Source organism: Perna viridis, chromosome 11 (genome assembly GCF_037379345.1).
Source record: "Perna viridis isolate PV_CMFRI_1.1 ecotype Kerala chromosome 11, ASM3737934v1, whole genome shotgun sequence".
Lineage (NCBI taxonomy): Eukaryota > Metazoa > Mollusca > Bivalvia > Mytilida > Mytilidae > Perna > Perna viridis.
In genome coordinates, this window is record NC_142455.1 from 33,032,840 (window position 1) to 33,059,897 (window position 27,058).

The following is a 27,058-nucleotide window of genomic DNA, read 5'->3' on the forward strand; positions in this document are numbered from 1 at the left end:
AATAACAATAAAGTTTCATCAATATTTATTATCATTTTTCAAAATCTTAAACCTCAAACAATAATATCAACATAAGTTTTAGAATGAAATTCTATAAAAGTCAACAATGTCAGGCTTAAAATAAATAAATCTGTTGTAGTTTTTAATAAAGAACTGAACCTTCCAAGGAGTACTAATCACTATTAAATGATTGTGACTTTTTCATGGAGAAAGATTCAGAAGGTTTCATATGGCATTAATGCTTGGAATCTAAGTACATATTCTCCAAGATATATCAGAACTTAAAACTGCAATACTTTAAATGCACGTTTTAAGATTAATAGTATAAATAGGGCTGTGTCTGAAAGCTAAAGTATTAATCAATCACGGACAAAAAGTAATCAAGGGAACCAAGTTTACAGCGGTAACCAAAAGAATGCAATCCAGGGACAAAGACCAGACATGGAAAACAGACATACACAACAAAGAACATAAAGTAACTAAAATCATACATACAAAGTAACAAAAGCAAATGAGCAACTCAGACTCCACTACAAACTGGGAGCAAGGACCAGGTGCACCGGTAGGGTAAGCGTCCTCTGTTTTTCTAGAAACACCCGCCGAGTGGCTCATAAAAAGTCAAGTCCGGGGTAGACAAACGAGAAAAGGAAACCTATGACCCGCTAAATAAATCAGTTTTCATGGTGCAGATGGATACACCATAACGACCCATGACAAGTTCATGACGACAACCGTAAAACTTCTGTAGTGATGACTTCAATCTTGTAGCAACATAACCCTGTTCCAAAAGCCTATTTGTTAGAGTTCTAACGTGATACAAAAAGTCTGCATAGTTTCAGCAAGCTCTGGCATAACGTATGAGTTGTGATATGAACACTCCATACGCAGGTGCTGAAGGGATGTTGCCACAGATGAACGGAAAGTTGACAATTTTGAAAAAAAAGTCATCATGTTTGTCGTAAAGTTTGGTCAATAGTTTTCCTTTACCATCGATTTCTAAGTGTAGGTCAAGATATGAGGCTGACTTCACAGCGTCTGTAGTATCCTTTATCTCAAGTTCTTTGGGGTAGATGCGATGTATCAAATCCCCAAAATTAGGACTGTTTAAAGATAATACGTCATCTATATAGCGGAAACTGAGATCAGATCAGATCAGTTATAAAGTCAGCCTCATCAGAATGAAGGAAAATTTCAGCAAGTAAAGGAGCACAGTTTGTTCCCATTGGAATGCCGACCGTTTGTTGAAAAACACGTCCACCACTCAAAGTCATCCTTCAAAGAGTAAAAATTCAAAATAGGTATGAACTGCAACCAAGAAAATTAACTAGCTACAATATAAGAATCAAAGAGCTCTAGAGTAACATGTTTTAAACATAAGAAAGATGGTGGAGATTATAAAAAATAATATACAGGACGAAAATTAAGATAAAACAGTATACCCAAGTCTCTTCTTCTTCAAAAGAAAAAATGATCTACTTCTTATAAACACCATTCAACAAAAACTAATAGATCTAAATAAAACAAGGCAAAAATATGAGCAGAAACCTACATGTACAAAAAAAAATTAAGGTGTCCAATTTGAAAAGCTTTCCAGGGGCGATCTTTGTTTATATAAATAAAAAAGAGCAAGTAACAAATGAGTCATTTTTCAATAAACTATATACATGTAAACATCACCAACAAAATGAATAACAGTTAACAAAACATGAAAAATAAACAACAACATAACAACTAAGAATAGAAGCAAACACTGAATACAAAAATCAATGAAAAAAAAATGTCTTCTTTAAATAAATAGTATACCAGCTTTATAAAGTGACAAATATAATCTTATCACAACAGGTAACAAATAGTTCCTAGTTACACAGAATTTTGTCAGTACGATGGGGTAAAAATCTGCCCCACAGTTTGTACTTTACATGTACTTTAGAAAAACAGTTGTAGTTGAAAAGTTAAAACATTTTGTAAAATAAAATTTTCAAGAACATAATTTTAAATATTTGGAAAGAGAAATCACACTCCACACATTTATAATACATAAGGCTGCTGGGCAGCTTTCTTTAAGATTGAAAGACTTATTTCAATCCCTTTTTTCAGTGGCATATATCATGTAAAAAAATACAAATAAATTTAGAACTAGGTTGCCAGTATAATTTATTAATCATAAACTACTAGTCATAATGATAAAATTGCCCAAGCTACATAATTCACATGTCAATAAATGTATTACATTTAAGAATAAAGAATTGAACCTTATCTAAAATATATCTGAAGTTGTACTTGTTAAGGGCAATGAAACAGACCTATGTATCTCTGTCGCAAATGCAATGTACATTTACAAAATGACAGACACCATTGATAATAAAAACAAATCATTGATACTTTCTAGTAAAAAAATAATGAATACCACTGTAGCAGGCAGATTGACTAGTGAGCGGTGCCGAGTGCCACATCAACAGAGGTATCATAAAACCTTTCAAGAGAGGTGAACTTGTAGTTTACAAAATACAATTTCTACTGTTGTTTACAAACTTATCCATTTCATAAATATTCAATGATATAGAACTTCATACTAAAAATAATTGTCAAAGAAAATTCTTTGACATATAGAAAAATAACAAAAATTGACTAATAATCATTTACCCTGACATTTGTTTACATCATAAAAGTTCCAATTGGCAGGGACAGGAAAAAAAATTTACATGTATGTACAAAATCTACAAACTTTCAATTACAAAACAAATATATAATTCTAGTTGGGCTAAACTATCCTTCTATTAACTACATGTACATATGCAGGGATTGAATTTAAGAAATTTATCCACCAGCCATATGTAGCAAGTACTGAAAATATACACTAGCTAAATCTGAAGTTTCTTACGTAATTTCTGGACTTTATCTATAATACCTATAGAATTCAATAAACAAATTTTAGCAAGAAGAAAATACCGCCAATTTCTACTTGTAAAATTGAATTTTAACTTGCATTTTACAAGTATTTTTCCTTAAATTCGATCACTGTCATGTATATCTACAAATAATAACCTAAAAATATCACAGCTTGCTCACCTGGTACTTTCACATGAATACAGAAGTGGAGTTTAAAATATTCAGTTTGGATTAGTCAACTTTATAACTATACATTTAAATCAATGCATAAAGATTAACAAAAAAATTGAGGACAAAATAAATGCTTTTCAAACATGCTTAAGCCAGTTTCTTGAATGCTTTGAATGTTCCATAAAAACATACTCATACTGAAACAAAATTTTAAAAAAAGTCACATGGATAAAAATTAGTTTGATCATTGTACCGCAAAACAAAATAAGCAATGGGTATTTGAATACCAATCTTTGGTCCAAATAGCATCAGGCATAAAATGTTTCTAATTCCAATTAATACCATTCAAATTTCATTTTTAGAATGTGGACCTTCCATCCTTTTCATTGAACTTTTGGTATTATTCGAATGGACTATTGTTTGAAAGCTTGTTCTTCCACTACATAATCAGGAAGATCAAAAAACACAATTAATACAAGATTTTTAAAACTACAATTTTGAACACAAATAAATGCAAAATAACAACTTCTGGCATGTCGTGGCATAATAAGGAATATTAAAAGAGGATTTAAGTCGATAAATGTGGTAAGAGAAATAACCCATTATGAAATTAAGGCAAGATAAGAAAAAAAACTCAAACCAGTTAAGACAAAAAAAAGCAAATATTGCAAAATGCCCCAATAAAAATAAGCCATGTTGAAAGCACCAATCACATATCATCTTCTGTGTCATCAACAAAGTGATAAAAATATGGCAGATCATGAAAATGATGTTCATTGGTCACGTGACTGATCATATGACCAGTTAAAAGTGTCCTTCCATATTCTATGGCTTCTGTTCTGTCATGAGCTAAACCAACTTCTGTCAACCAGTCACACATGTCAGTACCTGTAAAGACTTGTTTATATTCTCTTAATCTATACCTGTAAAATAAAGAAAAAAATACAATTAATAACTGATAAAAATTGTACTGATTGAGAAATTTTAGATCTCATTTAGTGCTTATAATCCTATTAAAAGTTTGAAAAGTGTCATGTATCAAATCCCTGTCAAAATTTAACATAATCAATAAAATTGACTTTAATAGGCCAAAACAAAAAGATCTGTGTTTAACGATACTTGAGTAACTTATTTTGTACTATTTTCTTCTTGACCAATTTGAGGATCACTGATACTGTGATTCATGAATTCTAAATTTTTACCTGAAAATATCTGAGGCTTTTATTATGGTAAAAATCAAATCGTTTTACTTGAAGCCAGAAATGATTGATAATAATAAAGATCTCCATTAGACTGATATAGAATAAAAACATTAATTCAACAGTAATTTTTGACCTCAATAGAAGAGTTAGTTATTTAGAACAGAACAAAAAATAGAGTTTACTTATGGGAAAAAAGATCACTGAAAAAATTTCTCTTTCAGATCCATAATAAGGTCTAAGTAAATGGTAATATATTTTCATGAACATGTGTGTAAGTTAAAACAGATAACAATAATCAATTCTATACATACACATATTCAACTGGAATAACAAATAAAAAAAATTATAAAAGCAAATTCTAGCAGAAAGAGATGTGCCATCATAATTGAATGTAGAAAAATTGTTTTAATTCTTCAATCTCTAAAAATAGTTTCTTACACAGTACAATTTCATTTCACATATGGTTTGTTCATCAAAAATAACTGATGTAAATAATGATATTTATCACATTAATTACTGGTATGAGACTCTAGAAAAAGTGTTGCATATTTAAACCAATACATTGTATAATATGAATGCATTCCAAGAAGTGCTTTGCATAATACATGAATTTCCAAATGTAGCTTGACAGAAAACCTATTTTTGAATATCATTCATCTCTATATCATCTCTAACACCAACTTACTTCAAATCTTTGACAATAGATTTAAAACAGCTGGTTTTATGATATTTTTTAAACTGTTCACAAAGATGTCTTGTATCATCATCTAAATCATCACTATCAGGTAAAGTCACAACCTCTACTCCATATACCAGCTTTCTCCATCTAAAATTGGAAACTTTACAATCAGAAAATTTATGTATTGCAATATCAGAAACAGAAACATGTTTAAATACATGAAGGGATACTCGGCAACTAAAAGGAAATCTACATGAATAATCTAACTGCATTTGTCCAATCACCATTACAGGTTATAAAAAACCATTACCAATGAAATATATTTGTAATTAAAAAGAAAAAAGAAATATGCTTCTATCTTAGCTATTAAAGTCTTCAACTAATAAGCAATACTATTACTAACAGCTAAGTGTGAATATTTGTATCAATGCCGACATATCAATTGCTGGAAATTAAAGACACCTCAAATGTTAAAAGCTTAACTATAAAGTAGATGTTTTCTCTAAAAAAAACAAAACAAAAACAAACAAACAAAAAAAAACATAAAACTTTAATTCAACTTATGTAAGTATACAAATACCATATTTTTGTTTACCTTTTAAGCAGAAAAAATCCAAATAATTTCTTTTTTAAACCCTTTATATTCAGTTTCAGAAACACATAATTGGAAGCTTAGTTACTCAAAAACATAATTTAGCTGATAAGCCTAGTACTAACATACATATATAAACATAAAAACATCTACTTCTTAATATCAAATATAGATTAATGTAATACCAGAATAACCGAAAAAAACAAAGCATTTAAAGGGACATAACTAATACCTCGCCATGTCATAGAGTAAAACACTATGCCTTTCAAAACACAAAATAAATATAGGGGGAGGCAGATATTTAGAACAAACTAACTGATAAAAAGAACTTTAAATGGCATGTGTTTATAATCGAAGCTACAAATGGGATTTTTTGTGAAAATAACTCTTGATTTAAAGTTTATAGTACTAGAGAGTTTTGCGAAGTTTAAAAAAGGAATCCTTTCATTTTTCTAAAATTATCAATCGTCAGCAGTGAATGGACAAATGAGCACATTTCTAACAATTACAAGTAAAACAGATGATATCACAAAACAATTGCTACCACCAATAGCCATCCTACACATGCAATAGCTTATTTTGGTATTTAAAGCCAACTTTGAAAGGTCATGGCAATCATGGTTAACTTATAGATATCACATGAATGTCAACAAATTTATATTAGAATTAATCGATTCTAGGACATCAAACATCACTAAATTTGAATGTGTAATTTTTGGACAGTTTTCATGTTCTGATATTGAAAACTTGTAGTATTTCTTAGCCCCAAATATACATTTGAACATGTTTTACCCTGAAGGTTCCTCAAATGCAGTTTTAAACATTCTTGGTAAATTGTTGGTAGTTTAAAAATATTATATACTGGTAACTTGATCCCATCAATCATTTGTCTAGACTGACAATGTAAGTTTAGAACATTTGCTGATAAAATACATGATATACCAGGTTCAGCAATAGACAGAAGAAGTAGATATTTTATAATTACAAAATTTTAAAAACAACTGATATAAATAAGCTCATTCCTACAAACCAAATTACAATACAAACATGCAGATCACAATGGAAATACATAAACATATAGGGAACACAAAAGGCATGCCTCATTTTACTCAAACTTTCAGTATTAACCTATTAGTTTAAGTTACTCAAACCTCCCAAACCAAAAATGAGTATATACACACCCTCGCTTGTAAATTTCATTTCCACAATTACATGAGGGCAACCTAGTATTGTAATGACAATTTTTTAATAAATAAATCAGTGTACATGTAGTTAGTATGTGTTATTTAATAAAGCTCTTTCGGGCCAATTTTCTGAGCAGACTCAGTTGGCACTTCCATAAGGTCAATGCTACATTTTTCTATAAAAACTATTAAATGTTTTCAACTGAAGTGTTACCAGAAATGGTTACACCTACCTAGTTGTAGTATCAATTAAACCTGCTCTGAAAATTATCACGAAAGGGTCTGTATCCTAAAGAAGCATCTATTTTACAGCACAATAATGTCTGTGTCCTAATTTATTTCATTACATTTCTGACATGCCATGCAAAAAAAAATTAAGACAAAAAGGTGTAACCACAGTTTTACCTTCTCAGAATTTTATTGTTTAGAGTAAGTATGCTACAACACATCAATTAATGGTAAATATATATCATATGTAATTCAATAGAATAGAATAGAAATGTTCTACCCTTATAATATCTATGTAAAAATGTACACAGCAAAATCACACACAAGAACAAAAATGTTGTGTAACAAATGATTTACATATAAATTTATCATGATTACCATATGCATTAATTTACATATGATTCTCACATAACCCACAACAACAATAATATGATGTAAAACCATAATCCATCAATCAAGTAAGCAATTGATAATCACATGTTAAGTATTTCACCTACATACGACTATCATAGAAGTATATGAGCAGTCCAATATTAACACATGAAAAATCAAAAATATTCATGTGATCCACATATGTAAATTATTGTATGAATTCATCAAAGAATGGTTATCATATGTGGCACTTACCACAATGTGATTCCTAGCTGTAACTTTATATTTAATTAGATTTGAATTAGTCTCATTTGAATAACAATCCATAAAAGTAGAAATATTGGGCAAAATCCAACATTGATTGTATGGTTCTCATGTGTAAATTATCTCATGAACTGAACAACAGTTGGTTTTCATATGTGGCACTTATGGTAATGTATTGTGTCTTAATTTTAATACTTTAATGTCAATAGCATCCTAACCTCTCATGCTTTTAGATCTATCTACATATTACAAGGGTATTGAAATAACAACACTGCAACCAGATGCATGCTATTTATACAGATTTCTTCCAAATCAGGTGTATCTGGATATATTCACCTTAATTAATATTTAAGCCATTTACATTGATCTTACAGCAATTACTGGTCTTCATTATCTTGACATTCCTACGCTCATTTAGGATTGTTTCTGTATTTTTTAAGAATCAAAGATGTAAGTAAATGAAGAAATGTATTTAAAAATTGAAAAACTTATTTTTTAATACATATTCTTTAAATAGTGAATATAAACAATGTTTTGTATATTCAGACACATTATTTCAACTCTGAACTATGTGCTTGGAGAGAAGCAGGGACTACCAATTTATTAGGTCTTTGGTATGACTTAACTGGGGATTGAATCCACAACCTACCACACCCAAGATGAGCAAGTTACCCCGAGACCACCAAGGCGGTTTAAAATACAATTGAAGTTTCTCATAATATACAGAATATCAATTTCCTTAGCCCACAACAAATAATATCTTTGTTTCCTGCTGTCCTACCTACCCTAGTTTGTTGTGCCTATCCTATCATTTTATGGCCATTTTTACTCAAGCACTCTTTAAAATCAGATAGTTTCCCCATTAACTCAATGTAAAATGTTTATGAAAAAAAAATTAACTTGCCTACCTATCTACCCTATTTATTTCATGCTGGTAGCAGGAAACAGAACTATTATTATTTTTGGCCTTATTTTACTGAGCAACTACTTTGAAAACTACAATAACAGAACATTTTAGGTTTATTGTAATATTTAAATTCCATTCTAATTTAAGAGTGGTATGATAAAATGATCCGGTACATTTTTTTACAGTAATTTTTACTTTTTGAAACTCATTAAACTATACAGTGAGCAATGCTCACTTAAATGATATTCCCAATTTGATAACACGCATCTTTTGACCTCCAAAATTAAGTAGGATCAAAATCTGAAATAAGAGGTGGTCATTGGGAATATGTAATAAAGAATCTGTGAAAGTGTCATTAAATCCATTCAGAGGTGTAGAAGGAAATATGGATGAGAGATGGACAACCCTCTGCATAATGGAAGGAAAGAAGTACAGACAGATGGATGAACACCCCTCTAACTATTCAACCCCAGTCAAAGTGGAGATGTCAAAATGTCAAGTCTAAAAAATATCACTGAATTTGAGTGTGTGTGTGTGTGTTAATAAATCATGTGCAATTAATTACATGCCATCTCTTTTCAAATACTGGTCAAAAAGAAAATGAAAAAAAAAACATACCTCTTTATACAAGGCAAGAATATCAATCTGGTATCAAATCCAAATATAGCAAAAATAATAAAACCCTGAAATATTCAATAAATAAACAATTAACTACATGTATGAACTTAAAACATATTTTATGTAATTTTACCAGAAGTGAAAAGCACACATTTATAAATAAATACATCAACTGACAGAAAAAAAACCCTTCTTGAATTAGTATAAGCTGTTAATAAGCAATTTCAAGATATATCTTTAGCAAAAGTTCAATATGAAATTTCCAGAGAAGTCATTTATAAGCAAAACCTTTGTTGCATAATTTAGAATTTGTTTAGCCCTTTTTCTGTAAAAATTCTGAATAATTTGCAATTCCTTGGGCAAATCTGTAAATAAATATTTCCTGAGAAAAACAACTAACATACCTGACCATAGTTCATCACACCATCTAGAAACTCTACCTCCACATAGGTACCTGATGTTATCTTATTGAACAGTCTCCATGTACACAGGAATAAACCCTGTAATAATAATTTTTTTCTAATTATCTCCCATGGCTTCCAGAGAGAAAATACTTTTCTTGTTCTGTCTTCCGGTAACTCATTCACAAAGTATGTTCTCCTTGTGCAAATACATGTACATGTATCTGTGTTTCATTAATATAAATGTGTAATGAAAGCACAGTTTAATATAATTTTGTCTACATTAATTATCCCAAGGCAAAATCAAAATGATTGTGTGGTTATGATTACCTCTTTGAATAAAATAGTCACCAGATCAGTTCATAATTATTTTTTATTTTCATTTTTTAAACAACTCCTGTGGTCAGCTTGAAATGTCCCTAGATCCAAAAAGATGAAGACCTAAGTGTTCAATGAAAACAACACCTGATGACAAGTTTATGGGAATGAAAGAACAACAGGCTGTACAGCCTTCAGTTGTCTCACAGCCACAACTGGAAACAAGAGTGCAACCATTGTTGTTTACTATAGTAAATACCAAGCACTGTCCAGAGAAAGTTTTTTAAAAAATCAGGATAACTGGAAATTGTTAGGGTTCCTTTTTTATTTTGTTTTTTTCATTTTGGAAAAAAAAGTATAAGATTGGCGGTTAAAACTAGAAATGGTTGGGCAACTGTAACTACACATATTTTTTGGGTCCAAAAATAACAAGTCGATTTAAGAATTGGCAATGATAAAAATTTTGTCTATTGAAAAATAACATAAATTTTCCATTTGCATATTGTTTATAGCGCAAAGTGCAATAAACAAAATATGCACATGGAAAATTTATGTTATTTTTCAATAGACAACATTTTTTATCATAGCCAATTCTTATAAATTAATTGAAAACATATTTTTATCTTTAAAAAATCTTTGAAAAAAGTAGTTCTGAATTTAACTGAATAAGGGCGTGTCAATATTTTTTTATCCATTAAAATATAACAAAACTATTTTAACCAATCAGATTATGATATTTATCTCAAATTAATTTATTAGTCAATAATAAATTTACCACTAGTTAAATATTGTTCATTAACCTAACACAAATGCTCATTTTTGGTTCTTCCTGGGTTGTATTTACAGTATAAAAAAAAACACATTTTTAGAAACTTCCAACATTGCTTCTAGTTTACAAGGAATGAATGGAGTTGAACAGTCAGAAATGTACAAGAGTACATGATGTAGACTTACCATAAACATGGAGATCTGAGATAGCACCAACATCAGTATAAATCTATTAGTCTGATAGTCATCCTTCACTTTCCTTGATTTACCAGACCCAATATCATTCTCATCAGGAATGGCCACCACTGACGTGTTATATTTCCGTAACAAGCCTGCACATCGCCTCCTCTGCTCAGCACCACATGACCCATAGACACATGTTTGTGACTCAATTGACTCCAGCAGTCCATCACTACTGTTGCTACAGGTCTCAGACATCAAACTTTCCGTCTCTTTTGGGAAAGGCACTATATCTTCTATACTTGTTTGACTAGTTTTACCCCTGGCTACAAACAGACAAAATTTATAGATGTTAACACAATAATCACTGAACATTTTACTCTGCAGCACTATATCTTCCAACAAGTAAACTGGTTATAGATTGCTACCAAGAAACCATTTTTATTATTTATGTCACTCAAAATGGATAAGGGACATTCATCAGTGTTAAAGCCGCAATAAAAAAAAAATTTCCTAGATTCTCATCCAACTGTATTATATATTTGGAGCAGGTGGTCTAATTTTAGTTTTTAAATTTTATCAATTATAGTGAAAAATGCTGTCAATTTTAAAGAACTTGACCTACTTTAGACATTAATCAAAATAATGTTTTTTGAGAGGCTGAAAAAATCGGGTTGAAAGAGGATAAGAATTTGGGATATTTTTTTATTTTGGCCTTTATAGAAATATTTATGTGTTGTAACATACAAATGTTCCACACAGAGCCTGTTATTTTAAAGAGATATATGTTTATTGTCAATATCTTATACCTCTCTCACCATTGTCGGTAAAGTTTGAACAAGTAACCATCTATGTCAACTCCCGGTACTACTAAAACTATTTTTTAAAAGCCCTAAATACATAAATAACTCCGACAGTGCCACTATGATGATACTCACCATTACATGTATTTTCACAATTATTACAGTTACTATTTATAGACATGTAGTCATTGTCATCATGCTCCTCATGATTGGCAGACAAGAGGCGACACCTATCTTCATGACGAGCACCATTGTTAGGCTTCCCACCTAATGTCTCCCCTGAGTTTTCACCCCTAAGTCTGTTATAATGTGATGAATTTCTCTGTTTCATTATGAGACTGATGATATTTACTGTACTGCAGAAAATCAGCACTACTAAGGATAAGATCGTCTGAAAATAAAACCATGGTAATCCAAATCTAAAATATAGCAGATGATCGAAGTTTATAGTTGAAGGTCAAATGGCAAAATTGGAAGATACAACAACGAATACAAATATTTCTACTATTAGACAATGTTGTTTGTTAAATGCCACTTATCTGTTGACTCACATAAAAACAAAAAACAAAGAAAAAGAAAAAGAAAAAATAGAAGGACTCTAATATATGACTTACTGTGAAAGTACTTTTATTCGTGGATACCAGTTTTCATGGATGGGAGAAGAAAAATAAGATCGTTGATTTTTTTATTCATGATTTTGAAGTTTTCAGTATACACATCAATTGGAATCCCCTATTCGTTGGGAATGTAATTTTGTGGTTTTGCATAGCAAAAGATAACCATGAAAATTGGTACCCAACGAACAATAGTACATTCACAGTATTTATGAACAATGCTTATTTGTTCTTGGTTCTGTTTGACAAATCAGTGATTGAAAAGATAAGCAATTATATGTGAATTGATACAGATTTTTTTTTAATAAGATGATACAGAACATAGAAGAAAAAACAAACCTGATCTGTACCATAATGGAATGAAGGATCAATCTCTTCCTTCATATGATGACTCCCTAATATAATCAACAACCCTGTACAGAACATAGGAAACCTGAAATATATATACAATATATAAACTTTTTGCTAAGTTAAAATCTTTTAATTAATATTGATATAGTGTATAGATCTGTGCTGTTTCCATTTGTTAGATGTATGTCAATAAAGTAACTTGAAAAATGTTCTCTTCCATAGCAGATATTTCTAAAAATATAAATAACAATTTAAATTTGTTCTTTTATTTTTCCATACATAATAATATGTAGTACTCTTTCTCCATATTTAAGCTTCTGGTTTAATCAAAATATTGCATCATAAAACAAATAAAGTCTACACCTACCCAAATGCAAATAAATATAGCCACCATTTGATTCTAAGTACAAAACAAAGACTCCTACAATGCAGCAAGTATAAAGTAAGGGAGATAACTGCTGTCCAACACCTGGTTGACAACACTCCCACCAGAATAAATGTAAATTGTAGGTAATGTAACCATGTCTTTGTATTGGAATGTGAACCTTCATAAAGTATCATCCCCAAACAGCTCAGAACCTGAAATGGAAAAAAAAATACTTTAAAAAGATAATATATAAAGATTATACAAAACACATAATGATAAGTTAATATCATATTGTACTAAAGATCGGTCTTAATGTGATTAACTTGTACTTTACGGAATTTATAATCCATTTCTTTTCATTGACCTACATGTATTATTGAGTATAAGAAATAATATTATTTAAGAAACAAAATTTTCATAATTTCATAGAAAATTCAAAAAAAAAATACCTGATTAAGAAGGGCATTCTACATGTTAATTTAAATAAGAAAATATTGAAAGTGTCTTCTCTTCTTGCGAGAAACTTTGTCCCTGTATCCCCATGAACCTTGAATGTCATCCTCAAAATCAGTCCTAGAATTTTCTCTAGATCAAGTATGTACATAGTTTGCTTATAAAACCACTTACAGAATTTGCTCTCAAGTTGGCACAAGAATTATACTGATAGACAAAAATATTTCTTTACATTATTTTGTCCTTCCCAACTTAATAGAAAGGGGCTACAAAGTAATGAATAAGACAGTCTAATTGATAAGAAAAGGCCATGTGGGCTATTTTGCAGGCACGACATCAGATTTAACCAATAATTATAGATATACACTACCTCATAATTTGGAGTGCCCATATCTATTTCAAAAGGAAATGACAGCTATAAACATGATGAATAAACCTCTTATATATTTGACACAAGCCCTGCTAAAGATTCTGGTATCCTTATGTATTATTCATATACTTACATGAGCCACACAGAAAGAGATGAGGAACTGATGAGGAAGCTTTTTATATCTACCACTGAGGACCATCAATACAATCACCCAAATCTAGAAAATAAGAACTTTGTTATGGCACAATAATACATGTACATGTAATATATAATAAGGAAAGACACCATTTATCATAAATACAGCGGCAAAAAATTGATCACTGTAAGAATGACAAATCATTGTCATAAAGTGACAAAATTGGGAGGGAAGGAAAAAGGTAATTTCAGTATACCTCCCACTCATTTAGTGGGGGTATAATTAAAATATAATAATTACACACCACTTTAAGATGTAAATGTAGGGAATTGGAATAAAATATAACATTAAGATTCCCAAACATTCTTAATAAAATGATTGTTGGGGTTTAACGTCCGAGCAGCAATATTTCAGCTATTTTCAGACGATGGACATGATATGGATGATAAAATGAACAAGAAATGATGATGAAATGAAAAATAAAGGGATGGGACACAAGGATAATAGGGTCAAAAAATTTTGATTGCCGCTAGAAAAAGGGAGGGATGGGTAAGGTCGGGCAATTTAGCCTCCGGTGGCGGAGCACAAAGGTTCCTACTCCTATCGAATACCACAGCAGAGTTCTTTAAAGTGCGAGGAATGTGACATCTTTCCCAACACAGTGCACCACTATGGTTTGTGGTCAGGTTTTCCGTATTATACCCCAAGGAACATTCACACTAAGTTTGGTTCTAAGTAGTTTCAGAGGAGAAGAGTTTTGCATAAATGTTAACGACAACGACGGACGACGACGATGGACGCCAAATGATGGCAATAGCTCACATGGCCTTTGGCAGTTGATACATCCCTCAAAATTGCTTACAACCAATTCACTATCAATATAAAACCACACATCAATTAAAAATCAATCCACTCATTGGGAGGCAAGATAATTATAAAGAAATTCAGACAGACAGATGGATAGACAGATGAAGTAATTTCAATATTCCACCCACTTGCTAAGTAGCGGTTTAGTTAACTATAGCTTACCAAATGAAACTGATGTGTCTTTATACAAATGTTCCCTTTACAGAAACATGATAGTCCTTAAAACTAACATGAAATTTAATAAAGGTCAACAAGTGAAAAACTTTACAAAGATGAAGTACAAGTACATATATGTTTTATAACTACAGACTCACAAAAGATTGAGAACTACGTACAGAACAAACTAAGCTGATGATACTGGTATCAAATGATGTCTCCAGCATCAATGATTTATAATCCATCTCATTGTTAACAACAACTGTCATCATCCTGGCTGAGATAAACATGATGGGAGCTGAGAGGAATGTTCCTGCTACCATACCTGTGGCTACCTGTAATTAAATACTATGATACATGTAGCTACCAATTCATTTTCCATGTAATTGTATATATAATTTCAGCCAGCTGGTATATGATGCCAGGCACCCCTCATTATGTCATGATTGTACTCTTTAACCTTAACCTTTGACCCAGAACCTTGAAAATGGACAAGGATCTGGATTATCATAAGGAATATATTCATATATTCATATGTATACATTTACTCTTAAAGATTAAAATATAAGTAGGGCAAATATCCATTGAAAGATATTGATTCTGGGTGGTTTCAATAATGATAATTAAAATTAGGAGCATAGTGTCCGCAGGGACCTACATGCATAAACATCTATGCAGAGAGTCAGAAACATCCAGCTGAAATTTGTTCTGTCTGATGGAGTAACTCAGAAGTATTTGCCGGACCTTTCAATGCAGCCATAAAGCAAGTCAATCATATTTTCTAGGCCAATCTCTTTTGCAAATGAGTTCAATAGATTTGAATGTGACACCCTTACTAAGTGTTTATTTACATGTATGATGTTCAATACAAACAGTTCTGACACTCATAGGAAAAGCCTGAAATCATATTAATATGCATGTACATTTCTTCAATCTAAGCCAGTGATTGAAAATGCTACTGACTTTAGTGATTAAATTTCTGATAATTTTCCCACCATATTATATTCCCCAGTTTTCTACTGATTTTATAGAAGAAACCAATCCTCCATCAGCATATTCTAGATTTTAATCATTACAGCACTCTCTATTGTAAAATTAAAGATTTTTAACATGCTCCCTTAAGCTTGCATTTTGAAAATCTTAATTATACCATCTCAACCAAAGAAATAATTTAAACAACTCGTTACTAAAGAAGAATATATATCTATAAACTTACTATGTCTTGTCCTATTGAGTAATGGCTGGCATACAGGAACACTGAGGGTGCCGTGGGAAATGTTCCATACAGAAATCCAAACATACTCATTGACTCTGAAATGTTTTTATCTGATGATGTCTTCTCTAGAGCACCAACAACTTCCCATGTCACTAATGGCATAATCAGTCTGATATAAAAAAAAAAAGTAAAAATGTTTTAAAATCAGTGTTTAATGATTTTGAACAAATTCTTTTATTTTTAGGTGAGGGACACAATCAAAGCTGGCTATATTGCTGAAAGATCCTTTTTGTGTTGAAGAAAACATGATACTTCCATATTATAAATTTTCAACATCAGAATATTATTGCTGGGACAGTGGGGTCTTCACTTTATTTTATCTACAGATGTAGCTTTGATTACATACGTGTACAATACATGTATTGACTAGATGTGAAACCACCAATGACTTACGCTTTGGCAACAATGAGAAGGACGGGAACTATAAGTTGTGGTCCCATCTGACCTGAAACTTTCCCCACCAAGCTCAGGCCAAGATAAAACAATGCTGTTCCAGAAAAAGCATCACCTACAGATAGAAAGAGGAAGTAAGATGTACATGTATCAGTAATTATGAATGACAAATCAGACAAGAAACATTGACCAAATTCAATGTAATAAATGGTTCAGACTACTTGCTCTGACTTAATGTTATTTGTACATGAACTATTTACACTGAAATAGTCAAAGTTTTATCTTGGGTAAGTGATTTTCTTTTTGGTTTTAAAAATAACATGTAACTAACCAAAAATTATTCCCTTTATTTCATTAGATGTTTCAAAGTGCAAATCTTTATCATGTCTCTCATCACCTTGCTATTTTTAAATAAAACAAATTCTCACCTAATACATCTAAAATCTCCATGACAACTAGTGGAATGTGTCTGTTCAGAACGAAGTTCCCAATAATTCCTATCACAGTCATAAATACAATGGGGTTTGTCAAAACTCCCTTGATCACATGTAACGTTAGAGCACATGTCCCAGATTTTGACACATGATGGCTCTCTTGCAAACCATTCTCTCGTCTTTTCTGTATCTCAAGCAGAAGAAATCCTATGGGATTGAGTATAACTACTGATACAGGTGCAATCAGATATATATAGTTCAGGTACTGTGGATGACTCTTCTCATATAATGCTTGCACTAGAAAATTATAGTACAATGTATATACATGTATACATGTACATTGATTATAATTACAAGTACATGTAGAAATAATGTGACAATAAAAGCATAAGCCATATACATGTAACAAAGCTATTTACCATCATAGTTTTTTTTTGTATTTTCAAACAATTGACTAGTTTTAACATGTAACTTTTGCTTTCAATTCTGGGAGTTATACTGTAAGTACATTTTGTATATTTGTAAGTCATTTTTCATCTTTGAAAAATACAACTATGTCATGAATGAATCTAAGGTTGAAAATTCAGATAATGTAGGATTAACATTTCTAAAGCATTATCATCAAAACATCATTTAGACTAGTATAGTTAAAAGATTGGTATTTTTGTTATATACATGTATTAAGCATTTACATGTAAAAATAATTTTATGTGTACCTTTATTGAGCCTTTACATGTACATGCAAAAATAATTCTACATGTATGCATACCATGTTTTTGTTTAAAGTCATACATACATTTGTATAAGTAGGAAAAAGTAGGTTAATTCTGCTGTTTGGTAAACAAAATGAAAATATATCTTAAGTAAATCTCTAAATTCTATAAATTTTGCCTTCATCTTTCAAGTAATACATGTACATGCATGAACAGTATATCGCTTAAACAAATTATGTAAAATTAAGTGTGTTTATTTCTATCATAAGCTTACATATTGGATATCCTAAAGCAAAATCATTGCTCTGTGTGCAGAATATGGCAAACAGACCAGCAAGTCCATAGTTAATTGGTCTCCTAGCAACAACAGTCACAACTAATACCAAAATAAATATCACACTCTTAGATATGAGAACACTTAGAAGAAAATTCCAGTCAACGACTGAGAAGTCTAATGTACACATGTTTTTAAACAGTAAGGCGGGAAGACAAAATTTGGAGACAAACGTTCCTATTCCTTTGCCTTGTGATGTGGAGACAACATTCATTCTTCCAGCCATGTATCCAAAGAGTATGATGGCAAAACATTGGACTATTGCTGGGTAGAGATTATCTATTGACACTGTATTCCCACCATCAGTATGGGAACCATTGTGTGGCACGACAGTGGAATTCTCTGCTGTCTCCATTTTTAAGACGAGTTTCAATCAAAACTGCTGGTTAAAAGCTCAGTTGGTGTGCATTACATATAATTCATCATCATTGTTAAATTACTTTATGGAGAAGTAATAAATGTATGGTTTACAACCTGAGAATCCTCTACGGCTACTAAATGCATATCTGGGTGCATTAAAGAATGTGAAGGGATGATCACATTTTGACTCTGAAAGAAAAAAATTAAAGAAATGAAAATACAAAATATTGAATGTACATGTACATGAATACAATATATAGAGAAAGAATCAAATCTTTCTAATATATACAATGTACATGTTCAAAGTTATGACAACAATGTAAAGATCACATGTACTACTTTTAAATTATAATGAACATCCATAATATTTCGTTAAATTGAAATGTGATAAGATTCTGGATTGGTGGTCAGAGATATTGCACTAAAGCCCTGTTTCTCATTACACCAATAGAAGCTTTGTTGTAAAATAGTTGCAGTTTAAATTAAGAAGCCCAGGGCTTGAAAATTTGATTAAAGACAAAATTTAAATTTAAAAGAACAGCCTTCGAAGGCTTATAGGATTTAGTTTGCTATATTGTAGCTTAAATCATGTATATTTTGTATTGCACATACCTATAAAATGGTCCTTACTTTTCTCATACAGTTTGAGGGGATATACTGTGAAATTATCATTGTTTATGGGGTACCAATTTTTCTAGTTTTTGTGGGTTTGGAATCTATGAACTGATGATTTTTCGTTTAACCAAGAAAAATGGTAAGCATGAATAAAAGTTACTTTCACAGTATGTACAAACTGCTAATTCATCTTTGAACAATTGTAAGGACATTGTGCCTCTGTCAAATAATCAGTGACAATGTCAGGAATTTGTCTAGAAGTCCATATATTTCTAAACAGACAATTTCATTCTTCCTATCGTTATTAAAAAAATTATCAGCAACATTGAAAGAAACCAACTCTTTCACAAATAAACAAACTATTGATCAATGTTACACGTACATGTACCACAGCGCTTGACAGATTACATTTGTAACCCTGAAAGCCTACATGTGACCAAACACCTAAAATTAAAGAGATAAGAAACTCATTTAGTGGCCATTGTATTGATAAAATTATCATGCAACGGAGAATGACATTCTCTGACCTTTCAACTTATTCATCAAACTTCTTTTTCTCCTTATGATGAAATGAACCATAATAAATTTAGCAAATGCCCAGAAGACGTAAAAATGGGAAACTGAAGATTTTATTTCATTATCTTTATAAACAAAAAAGGTGTGATAGATTAATGTGAAAATAATGAATTTAAGTTTGATCTATTTTCGTAAAAATCAGGGAGTAGGTACATGTAACTTGTTTTTAATACTTCTTTTTTGTTTATGTTGGTAAAAAGAAAAAATATGATATGAGGAAGAAGCTAAGATATTGTAGAATGGGACACTGTAAGATATTGAAGAATGTGACACAGTAAGATATTGTAGAATGTGACACAGTAAGATATTGTAGAATGGGACACTGTAAGATATTGTAGAATGGAACACTGTAAGAAATTGTAGAATGGAACACTGAAGGTTTTATGAAGCTAAGATATTGTAGAATGTGACACAGTAAGATATTGTAGAATGGGACACTGTAAGATATTGTAGAATGAGACACTGAAGGTTTTAAGAAGCTAAGATATTGAAGAATGGGACACTGAAGGTTTTAAGAAGCTGAGATATTGTAGAATGGGACAATGAAGGTTTTAAGAAGCCAAGATATTGTAGAATGGGACAATGAAGATTTTAAGAAGCTACAATATTGTAGAATGGGACACTGAAGGTTTTATTTCAATATTGGCAATACTTTTTTAGTTATGATCATTTCAAGTTGTTATTGTTGATTAAGTAAGTACCAGATCTTAACCCTCTGCCACATGTTCAAATGATATTTCAGTGTTGCAAATCTCTTTTATTACAGGTCGATGATGTGACTCAGAAATAATAATATGCATAATGACCCATCAAGGAAGTGAATTGCTGTTCTTAAAGTAACTTTTATACTTTATTTAAGTGTTTGAGACCCACAAATGGAAAACAACAAGATAGCAAGGGAATAAAAACAACTTTAAATTATCAAGGTAACCTGTATTAACATGATTAAGTTATAGTGTAATCTAACCTCACAAAGAACTGGTGATAACAACACTTCATTATGTTCACTTATAATATCATAATTCTTGAAGAATGCATGTTTCCTCCAATTAAGTCATGTACATGTAGGAAATCAACTTATACATTGTATACTTCAATGTGATAAAAAATGACCTTTGAAATCACAAAAATGTAACTAAAACATCAAATCCATGTGCATGTACAAATGCAAATGTAGTTACACTTTGTATTTCAGAAAAATAGTCTCAGATGCTAAAAAACATCATATTGACCACTTGAGAAACTTTCTTCAAAAGCAAAACTTTGAATCTCTATCTATTGAAACTTTGAAATGTAGTCAATACTTCTGCTAGACAAAACTTTTCAAAGACCCACATGTTATGTGATTAAAACACATCAGACATTTAAAAAAAAAAATACTTCAGTTTGTGTTGAAACAAGATATTCTTCGCCAATCCGGGAATTGTTTGAATGATAAAATTTCAAATATTTGGAATATCTTTTGTAAGCTCCTACAGATGAAATTGCATGTATCCTTAATTAAATTTAACAAAAATGGTAAATGACATGAAATGCATTTCATTTAAAAGGAACCACACTAAATGCTTCACTCGCATTTAAAGCAAATGCCTTCCTGATTTTATTCTAAAGCAATGAGGAGTGTAGAAAGACCAGGTTGCCATTAAGTTCAAAGTAAACAAAAGAAAACATTCTTGCGATTTTTCATTGTGGTGTTCTTTCCTAAGGACATACATTGTACTTATATAAAATAAACATTTTGCAAGTTACAAATAATGACATAGTCCTATGAATTAAAATTTTTGAGAAGACATGTTGCGCCTGACATTTATGCTACAGGAAGATGACTATACCAAATAGAAATGGCAGTGGCTCCTCATCCACACATCCATCAATAACATGTGGAATCGTGACAGAAACGCAGAATTTAATACAGAAATATTGTTGACCTTATCTGCAATATGTATGACTATTAATGGGTTTGCCAACTGTGATCACATTTAATAAACTGGACAGTTTTATATTTGTGTTATATGATAGTCAGGTAGAACATTTGATTGTGGGAGCAAGCCCCAGTGTTCTCCCCATAAATTTCAAATAGCACAGTACTTACTGGCATAACACAGCTCTTTTGGCCTTCCTCAAAAATTATAGCACAGTGCCCTTAGTGTAATCCAACTTAAATTAATTACTGACACCACAGTGCTAAGAAATCATGTTTTAAAATCAGGGACTGTATGAGCATAGTAATATAAAGTCCTTGATAGAAATAAAACACCTGTATCTGGAGTAGTACTTTATTAATTTGCACATAAAAAGTAACTCATGGTTTTTGATCCTGACTAAGACTAGAGCTAACAACCTGCTTTATACATGCATCGAGAGTAAATCTTGGATACATGTACGTCAAGAATTAAGGGGTTATTTTGATAAATTGACAAAGATAACTCGTCGCTGGACTTAATACTGTTACATTTTAAAAAATTAGAAAAACAAATTTTGGCACCCATTTTGGCTCTGATTTCTACAAAATTCGGCAGCTGGTGATTTTTCTGGCGACAGAATTTTGAAAGCCAGAGCAGCCTTTCTTCACCTTCCTCATAATATTTAGTTTTGACATGTGATGGATGGTAAGTGAGTAAAGTAGGCTTCTTAGATATGTCTGCAACAATTTAAATAAACAATATCCATTTATCCATGGGAAGAACCCTTTTTCCAGTATGAAAAAAAAATCCATACATTGCACATGTACATATTGATATTGATTTTCAAGCATGCCACCATATGTTACTACCTCCAGATGTTTGTCAATAGCATCTCCTGCAAATCGACTTTTAGCTTGGTTTCTTCTCAATAAATTTTGACTGTTGTAAGACTTAACATACGTTCTAGTTCGGGAATGTAGATTAAATTAAATTGTTTTCTTTTCTACGACCTCTATCAGAAACGGAAGTTTATCAAGGGACGTAATCAATGAAATAAAAACAAACAAAAAACGTGTTATTTTGTCTCTTTAAAGTGTCGACCCAAATTTTGATACTGGTCTTGTCATGTTTTTATTTATTAAGTTTATTTTGTTGTTGTTGTCGTTGATGTTTAACTGGTCATGTTTCTATTGTTTATTTTTTTTACCTTTTTGTTGTTGATAATATGTTTTTTGTTTGGTTTTTGTTTGTTTTTTTTTTAAGGTACATGTAAATGTTTTAGGGCATCTACAGAGTCGGAAGTTTCTTTCTTACTGTGATATTTTTGATATATGTAATGATGTACCTTTTTTTGCCACAGACAGACAAAACATTTGGATGGTTCCTTTACAGAATAATTCGGATAGGAATACGACTGAACCGACCTCTTAAGTAAAGCTGTTTTCAGTTCTCAAGTGTTTCGGAAAGCTGTTCCATAAGGTAGCAGAAGCAAATCGAAATCTCTTCTTACCAAATTGTGTAGAGCTCCATAACACTACAGTACCGGAAAGAATGTTTTTCAGGCTTTAATTTTAGCAGGTACTATATGCAAGCAGGTGAAAAGTTATTTATTATTTTGACGGTTTTCAGTTGTCATTGTTCTCTGTTTTCTGATTATGGTAGGGGTGCATCTAACTTAGCCTTATCAAAAAGTTGTTTATATGAGCTTGAGTGGTCCTCATACACAAATCTGAGTACTCTTTCTCCTGCACGTACGTTTTCAAGTTTTTTAGAAATGGTCTTAAAACAGAAATGCCGTGCCAATGGGTCAAAATAAAGTCACTAAGAACAATTACACGTGTGAAAGATAATTGTTAATTCTGTTAAAAAATGTACCTAAATGTTGCAAAATGTTTACCTGCTGAGATGTCTTCCTTCATACATGCATTTTTCCTATATAGTCTACAACAATAAAAGGAAGTTTGACTGTTTTCACACAAAAAATTCGCGTTATTCGTATGCATACATGTTTTTTTTCCAAAAAAAATTCCCAGCAACTAGAAACTGAAACTTGTCATGGTTTACCTACGCCTTATATTTATCTTAACTCGGTCAATAAGATTCAAAGATTCCCTTTCTTAAATTCTAATTAATGATTAAATCATAACTTGGACTACATAAAGATAAATTGTTGTTACAGGCATAGTTATATGTGTGTGTATGTTTTGCTGTTTTGTTTTGAAAATGACTGTAGATCCACTACTTCTGGTTTCGACATTTTCTTTTACATTTCATCTGACAAATAATCCACTATAATTGTCACTCTTAAATCTTAAGACGGATCTATTTACTACGATTTTTGATTTTGATACATTATTCATTTAAGACTTTTTAAACTAACATGTGAAAGTTGTCATTTTGAAATTAATTCTAACAATTGCAAAATGCCGTGAAAAAATGCTCATTTAAATCGGTTTTGTTTACATTTTTTTTCTAATTGTGTTAACAAACTTATGAAGAGTTTTAAACAAAATATATTTAATAAAAATTAATTTCCTTACATTAATTCTATTGACCTTCAAATGAAGTCCCGCTCCCATAAAGGATTAATTCGATTAATGCTAATCCTCTACTGTGTATTGCATTTATAAACTTATAATTGATTAAACGACCATTTCAGAAAAGGATTTTATGGCAATGGATTGAAACAGAAAAGGTTAGTGATCTAACTTATTATTTATAGTCCAGTTGTTTTGAGAACGTATTTCATAAACTATACACAGTATATGAATACAATCATGTAACAGTCAATAATGAAGACATATAGAAGATCATGGGAACTTTTGTAAAATTATACAAGTAAAGTAGACATAATTGTACAATGAAAATCTATGAAAAACTCTGTATGTATAGCCATTGTAGTATTTATGAAGTATTATACACGGTACAATCTTTCCACGAATATCAACCTTGTATCCGTTGTTTGAAATTTTCTAAAACTTGATGAAATTTCATTGTTTCTTTATTGGTAACTATCATCTAGAACTTGATCTAGTTAGGGGAACTTTGTTGGTGGTATCTGCTAAAGCTTGAACTAGTTAGGGGAACTTTGTTATTGGTACAGTATCTTCGAAAGCTTGATATAGTTAGGGAAACTTTGCTTGTTATTGGTACAGTATCTTCGAAAACTTGATGTAGTTAGGGGAACTTAGTTTTTTTTATTGGTACATTATCTTCTAAAGCTTGATCTAGTTAGGGGAACTTTGTTATTGGTACAGTATCTTCTAAAACTTGATCTAGTTAGGGGAACTTTGTTATTGGTACAGTATCTTCTAAAACTTGATCTAGTTAGGGGAACTTTGTTATTGGTACAGTATCTTCTAAAGCTTGATCTAGTTAGGGGAACTTTGTTATTGGTACAGTATCTTCTAAAGCTTGATCTAGTTAGGGAAACTTTGTTATTGGTACAGTATCTTCTAAAGCTTGATCTAGTTAGGGGAACTTTGTTATTGGTACAGTATCTTCTAAAGCTTGATCTAGTTAGGGGAACTTTGTTATTGGTACAGTATCTTCTAAAGCTTGATCTAGTTAGGGGAACTTTGTTATTGGTACAGTATCTTCTAAAGCTTGATCTAGTTAGGGGAACTTTGTTATTGGTACAGTATCTTCTAAAGCTTGATCTAGTTAGGGGAACTTTGTTATTGGTACAGTATCTTCTAAAGCTTGATCTAGTTAGGGAAACTTTGTAATTGGTACTGTATCTTCTAAAGCTTGATCTAGTTAGGGGAACTTTGTTATTGGTATAGTATCTTCTAAAACTTGATGTAGTTAGGGGAACTTTGTTATTGGTACAGTATCTTCTAAAACTTGATGTAGTTAGGGGAACTTTGTTTTTTATTGGTACAGTATCTTCTAAAGCTTGATCTAGTTAGGGGAACTTTGTTATTGGTACAGTATCTTCTAAAGCTTGATCTAGTTAGGGGAACTTTGTAATTGGTACAGTATCTTCTAAAGCTTGATATAGTTAGGGAAACTTTATTATTGGTACTGTATCTTCTAAAACTTGATGTAGTTAGGGGAACTTTGTTTTTTATTGGTACAGTATTTTCTAAAACTTGATGTAGTTAGGGGAACTTTGTTATTGGTACAGTATCTTCTAAAACTTGATGTAGTTAGGAGTGCTTTGTTTTTTTTTATTGGTGTGTTCCTCTTATTCTTGCTTTACTTTAGTACTGGAAAATGACATAATTAACAAGAACAAAGGAAAATAAAAACAACAGTATAACAAAAAACCATACAGAATGAAGTGAAACAAAAATAACAAAAAAGAAACCAAATAACTAAAAACCTAAATTTAAAAAAAATAAAGTAAAATAATTGAATCAACAAAAACAACAGTTTTTCTCTGACTACTTTATTTTAGTTGGTTGTTCTGCATAGTAATGGCCTACATTGGTATCTTACCATGAGAATGAAAATTGGAAATGTATTTTATACATGAACCTCCGTTCAATGAAATTCTTTAATGCGGGTAAACGTTACATGTTTTTAGATTCTCATCGAACTGCACTGTACATTTTGGATTTTGAATACGCCCTGGAAAAGTTCCTTAATATTCTTCATTGAAATTTTATATTCCAGACAAGCCGTTCAAATCACGTTTTATTTCATCTTCCAGCAAACGTTCTACTACTACTATTACGATTTTTTAACCTCTACTTTAACCAACATGATACACTTTGTTATCAATTATGGCAATAAATGTTATGAAGATAATGGCTTTAAGCGTTTTGTCTATAAGGTGTATGCTGAGATAATGAATGGAGAGAATCGGATGTTCTATTGAGTGAATTTTGTGGTGTATTCTTTTGTTGTCGTTCAGAACTTTTGATGTATTAAAGTATCTATTCTCATTTGATTAAAAAATAATTCATGGAAGGGGTAGATTTGTACTCATTTTAACATGGGTACGGCATTTATATTCGATTATTTAACACCCAGTGAAAAATTTCCCTAGGCGCAGCCAAAATAACGGCTGTTCCGTTTGACCTTTCCCGTATGGAAGTTGGATTAATAAAGAAACAAATCACATATCCAAGTAAACCGTCTATTGAATAAGTATCAATATCCATATAGATCAGCTGTTAAATCGTCACGTAAACATTTTTAAATGAGTGTTTTGTCTCGAAGCGGCAGCGAAAGAGAAGAGACAGTGCACAGTTGCTAAAGATGGAGTTGTACCGTCATATACAAATGTACTGTTTGACGATATGACGGTCATATTAGAATTTATCATATTGTATTTTGGTTATACATGAATGTATACTGGTGTATATTTTTAAGTTTCATCATATCCGCTATTTTTTTTCAGTCTCTTACTGTTCTTCCGTATTTGTGGGATCGAGTACATATTTGTTATCTTTACGTTTTATTCGAGTAATTCTTACTTGCACATAGAAAAATATTAAATAGGGGGATGGAATATACATGTAGATTAACAATTAAGAAACTGATGAACAAATACAATGTATGGAGGACGATATTTTTAAGGAAAACACAACTGTAAGCTAGAACTGTCTATAAT

The 27,058-nt window shown here is 31.1% G+C and overlaps 1 protein-coding gene across 5 annotated transcripts; it reads right to left on the reverse strand.

Moving 5' to 3' along the window:
• Positions 1–8: 8 nt before the first annotated feature.
• On the reverse strand, positions 9–22,529 carry LOC148603779 (lysosomal cholesterol signaling protein-like). Of its 5 annotated transcripts, none has more exons than XM_088551935.1 (16): positions 22,365–22,518; positions 17,981–18,589; positions 16,988–17,290; positions 16,560–16,674; positions 16,107–16,275; positions 15,070–15,225; positions 13,865–13,948; positions 12,909–13,120; positions 12,530–12,623; positions 11,712–11,967; positions 10,780–11,099; positions 9,511–9,606; positions 9,107–9,171; positions 7,123–7,155; positions 4,948–5,088; positions 1,631–3,983 (listed from the first exon to the last, which is right to left on the reverse strand). In XM_088551935.1, the coding sequence occupies exons 2-16, from the start codon at positions 18,393–18,395 to the stop codon at positions 3,770–3,772; spliced, it is 2,673 nt and encodes an 890-aa protein (XP_088408061.1). In that variant the 5' UTR covers positions 18,396–18,589; positions 22,365–22,518; the 3' UTR covers positions 1,631–3,769. The 5 variants fall into 5 exon arrangements, with proteins under 5 accessions (XP_088408062.1, XP_088408061.1, XP_088408060.1 ...); XM_088551934.1 differs by lacking the exon at positions 7,123–7,155 and adding an exon at positions 6,715–6,756 and having other exon boundaries at positions 3,622–3,983; XM_088551936.1 differs by lacking the exon at positions 7,123–7,155 and having other exon boundaries at positions 9–3,983; positions 22,365–22,529.
• Between the last annotated feature and the right edge of the window lie 4,529 nt (positions 22,530–27,058).

What these genes read in the sequence shown, in the direction of transcription:
- LOC148603779 (XM_088551934.1), bottom strand. Translation starts at nt 18,395, where the DNA reads ATGGAGACAGCAGAGAATTCCACTGTCGTGCCACACAATGGTTCCCAT. An exon ending in TCTCTTTCTGTGTGGCTCAT is followed by an intron (nt 13,121 to 13,864) that starts GTAAGTATATGA and finishes TTTCCATTTCAG; the next exon opens with GTTCTGAGCTGTTTGGGGAT. An exon ending in CTCAGATCTCCATGTTTATG is followed by an intron (nt 9,607 to 10,779) that starts GTAAGTCTACAT and finishes TTATTATTACAG; the next exon opens with GGTTTATTCCTGTGTACATG.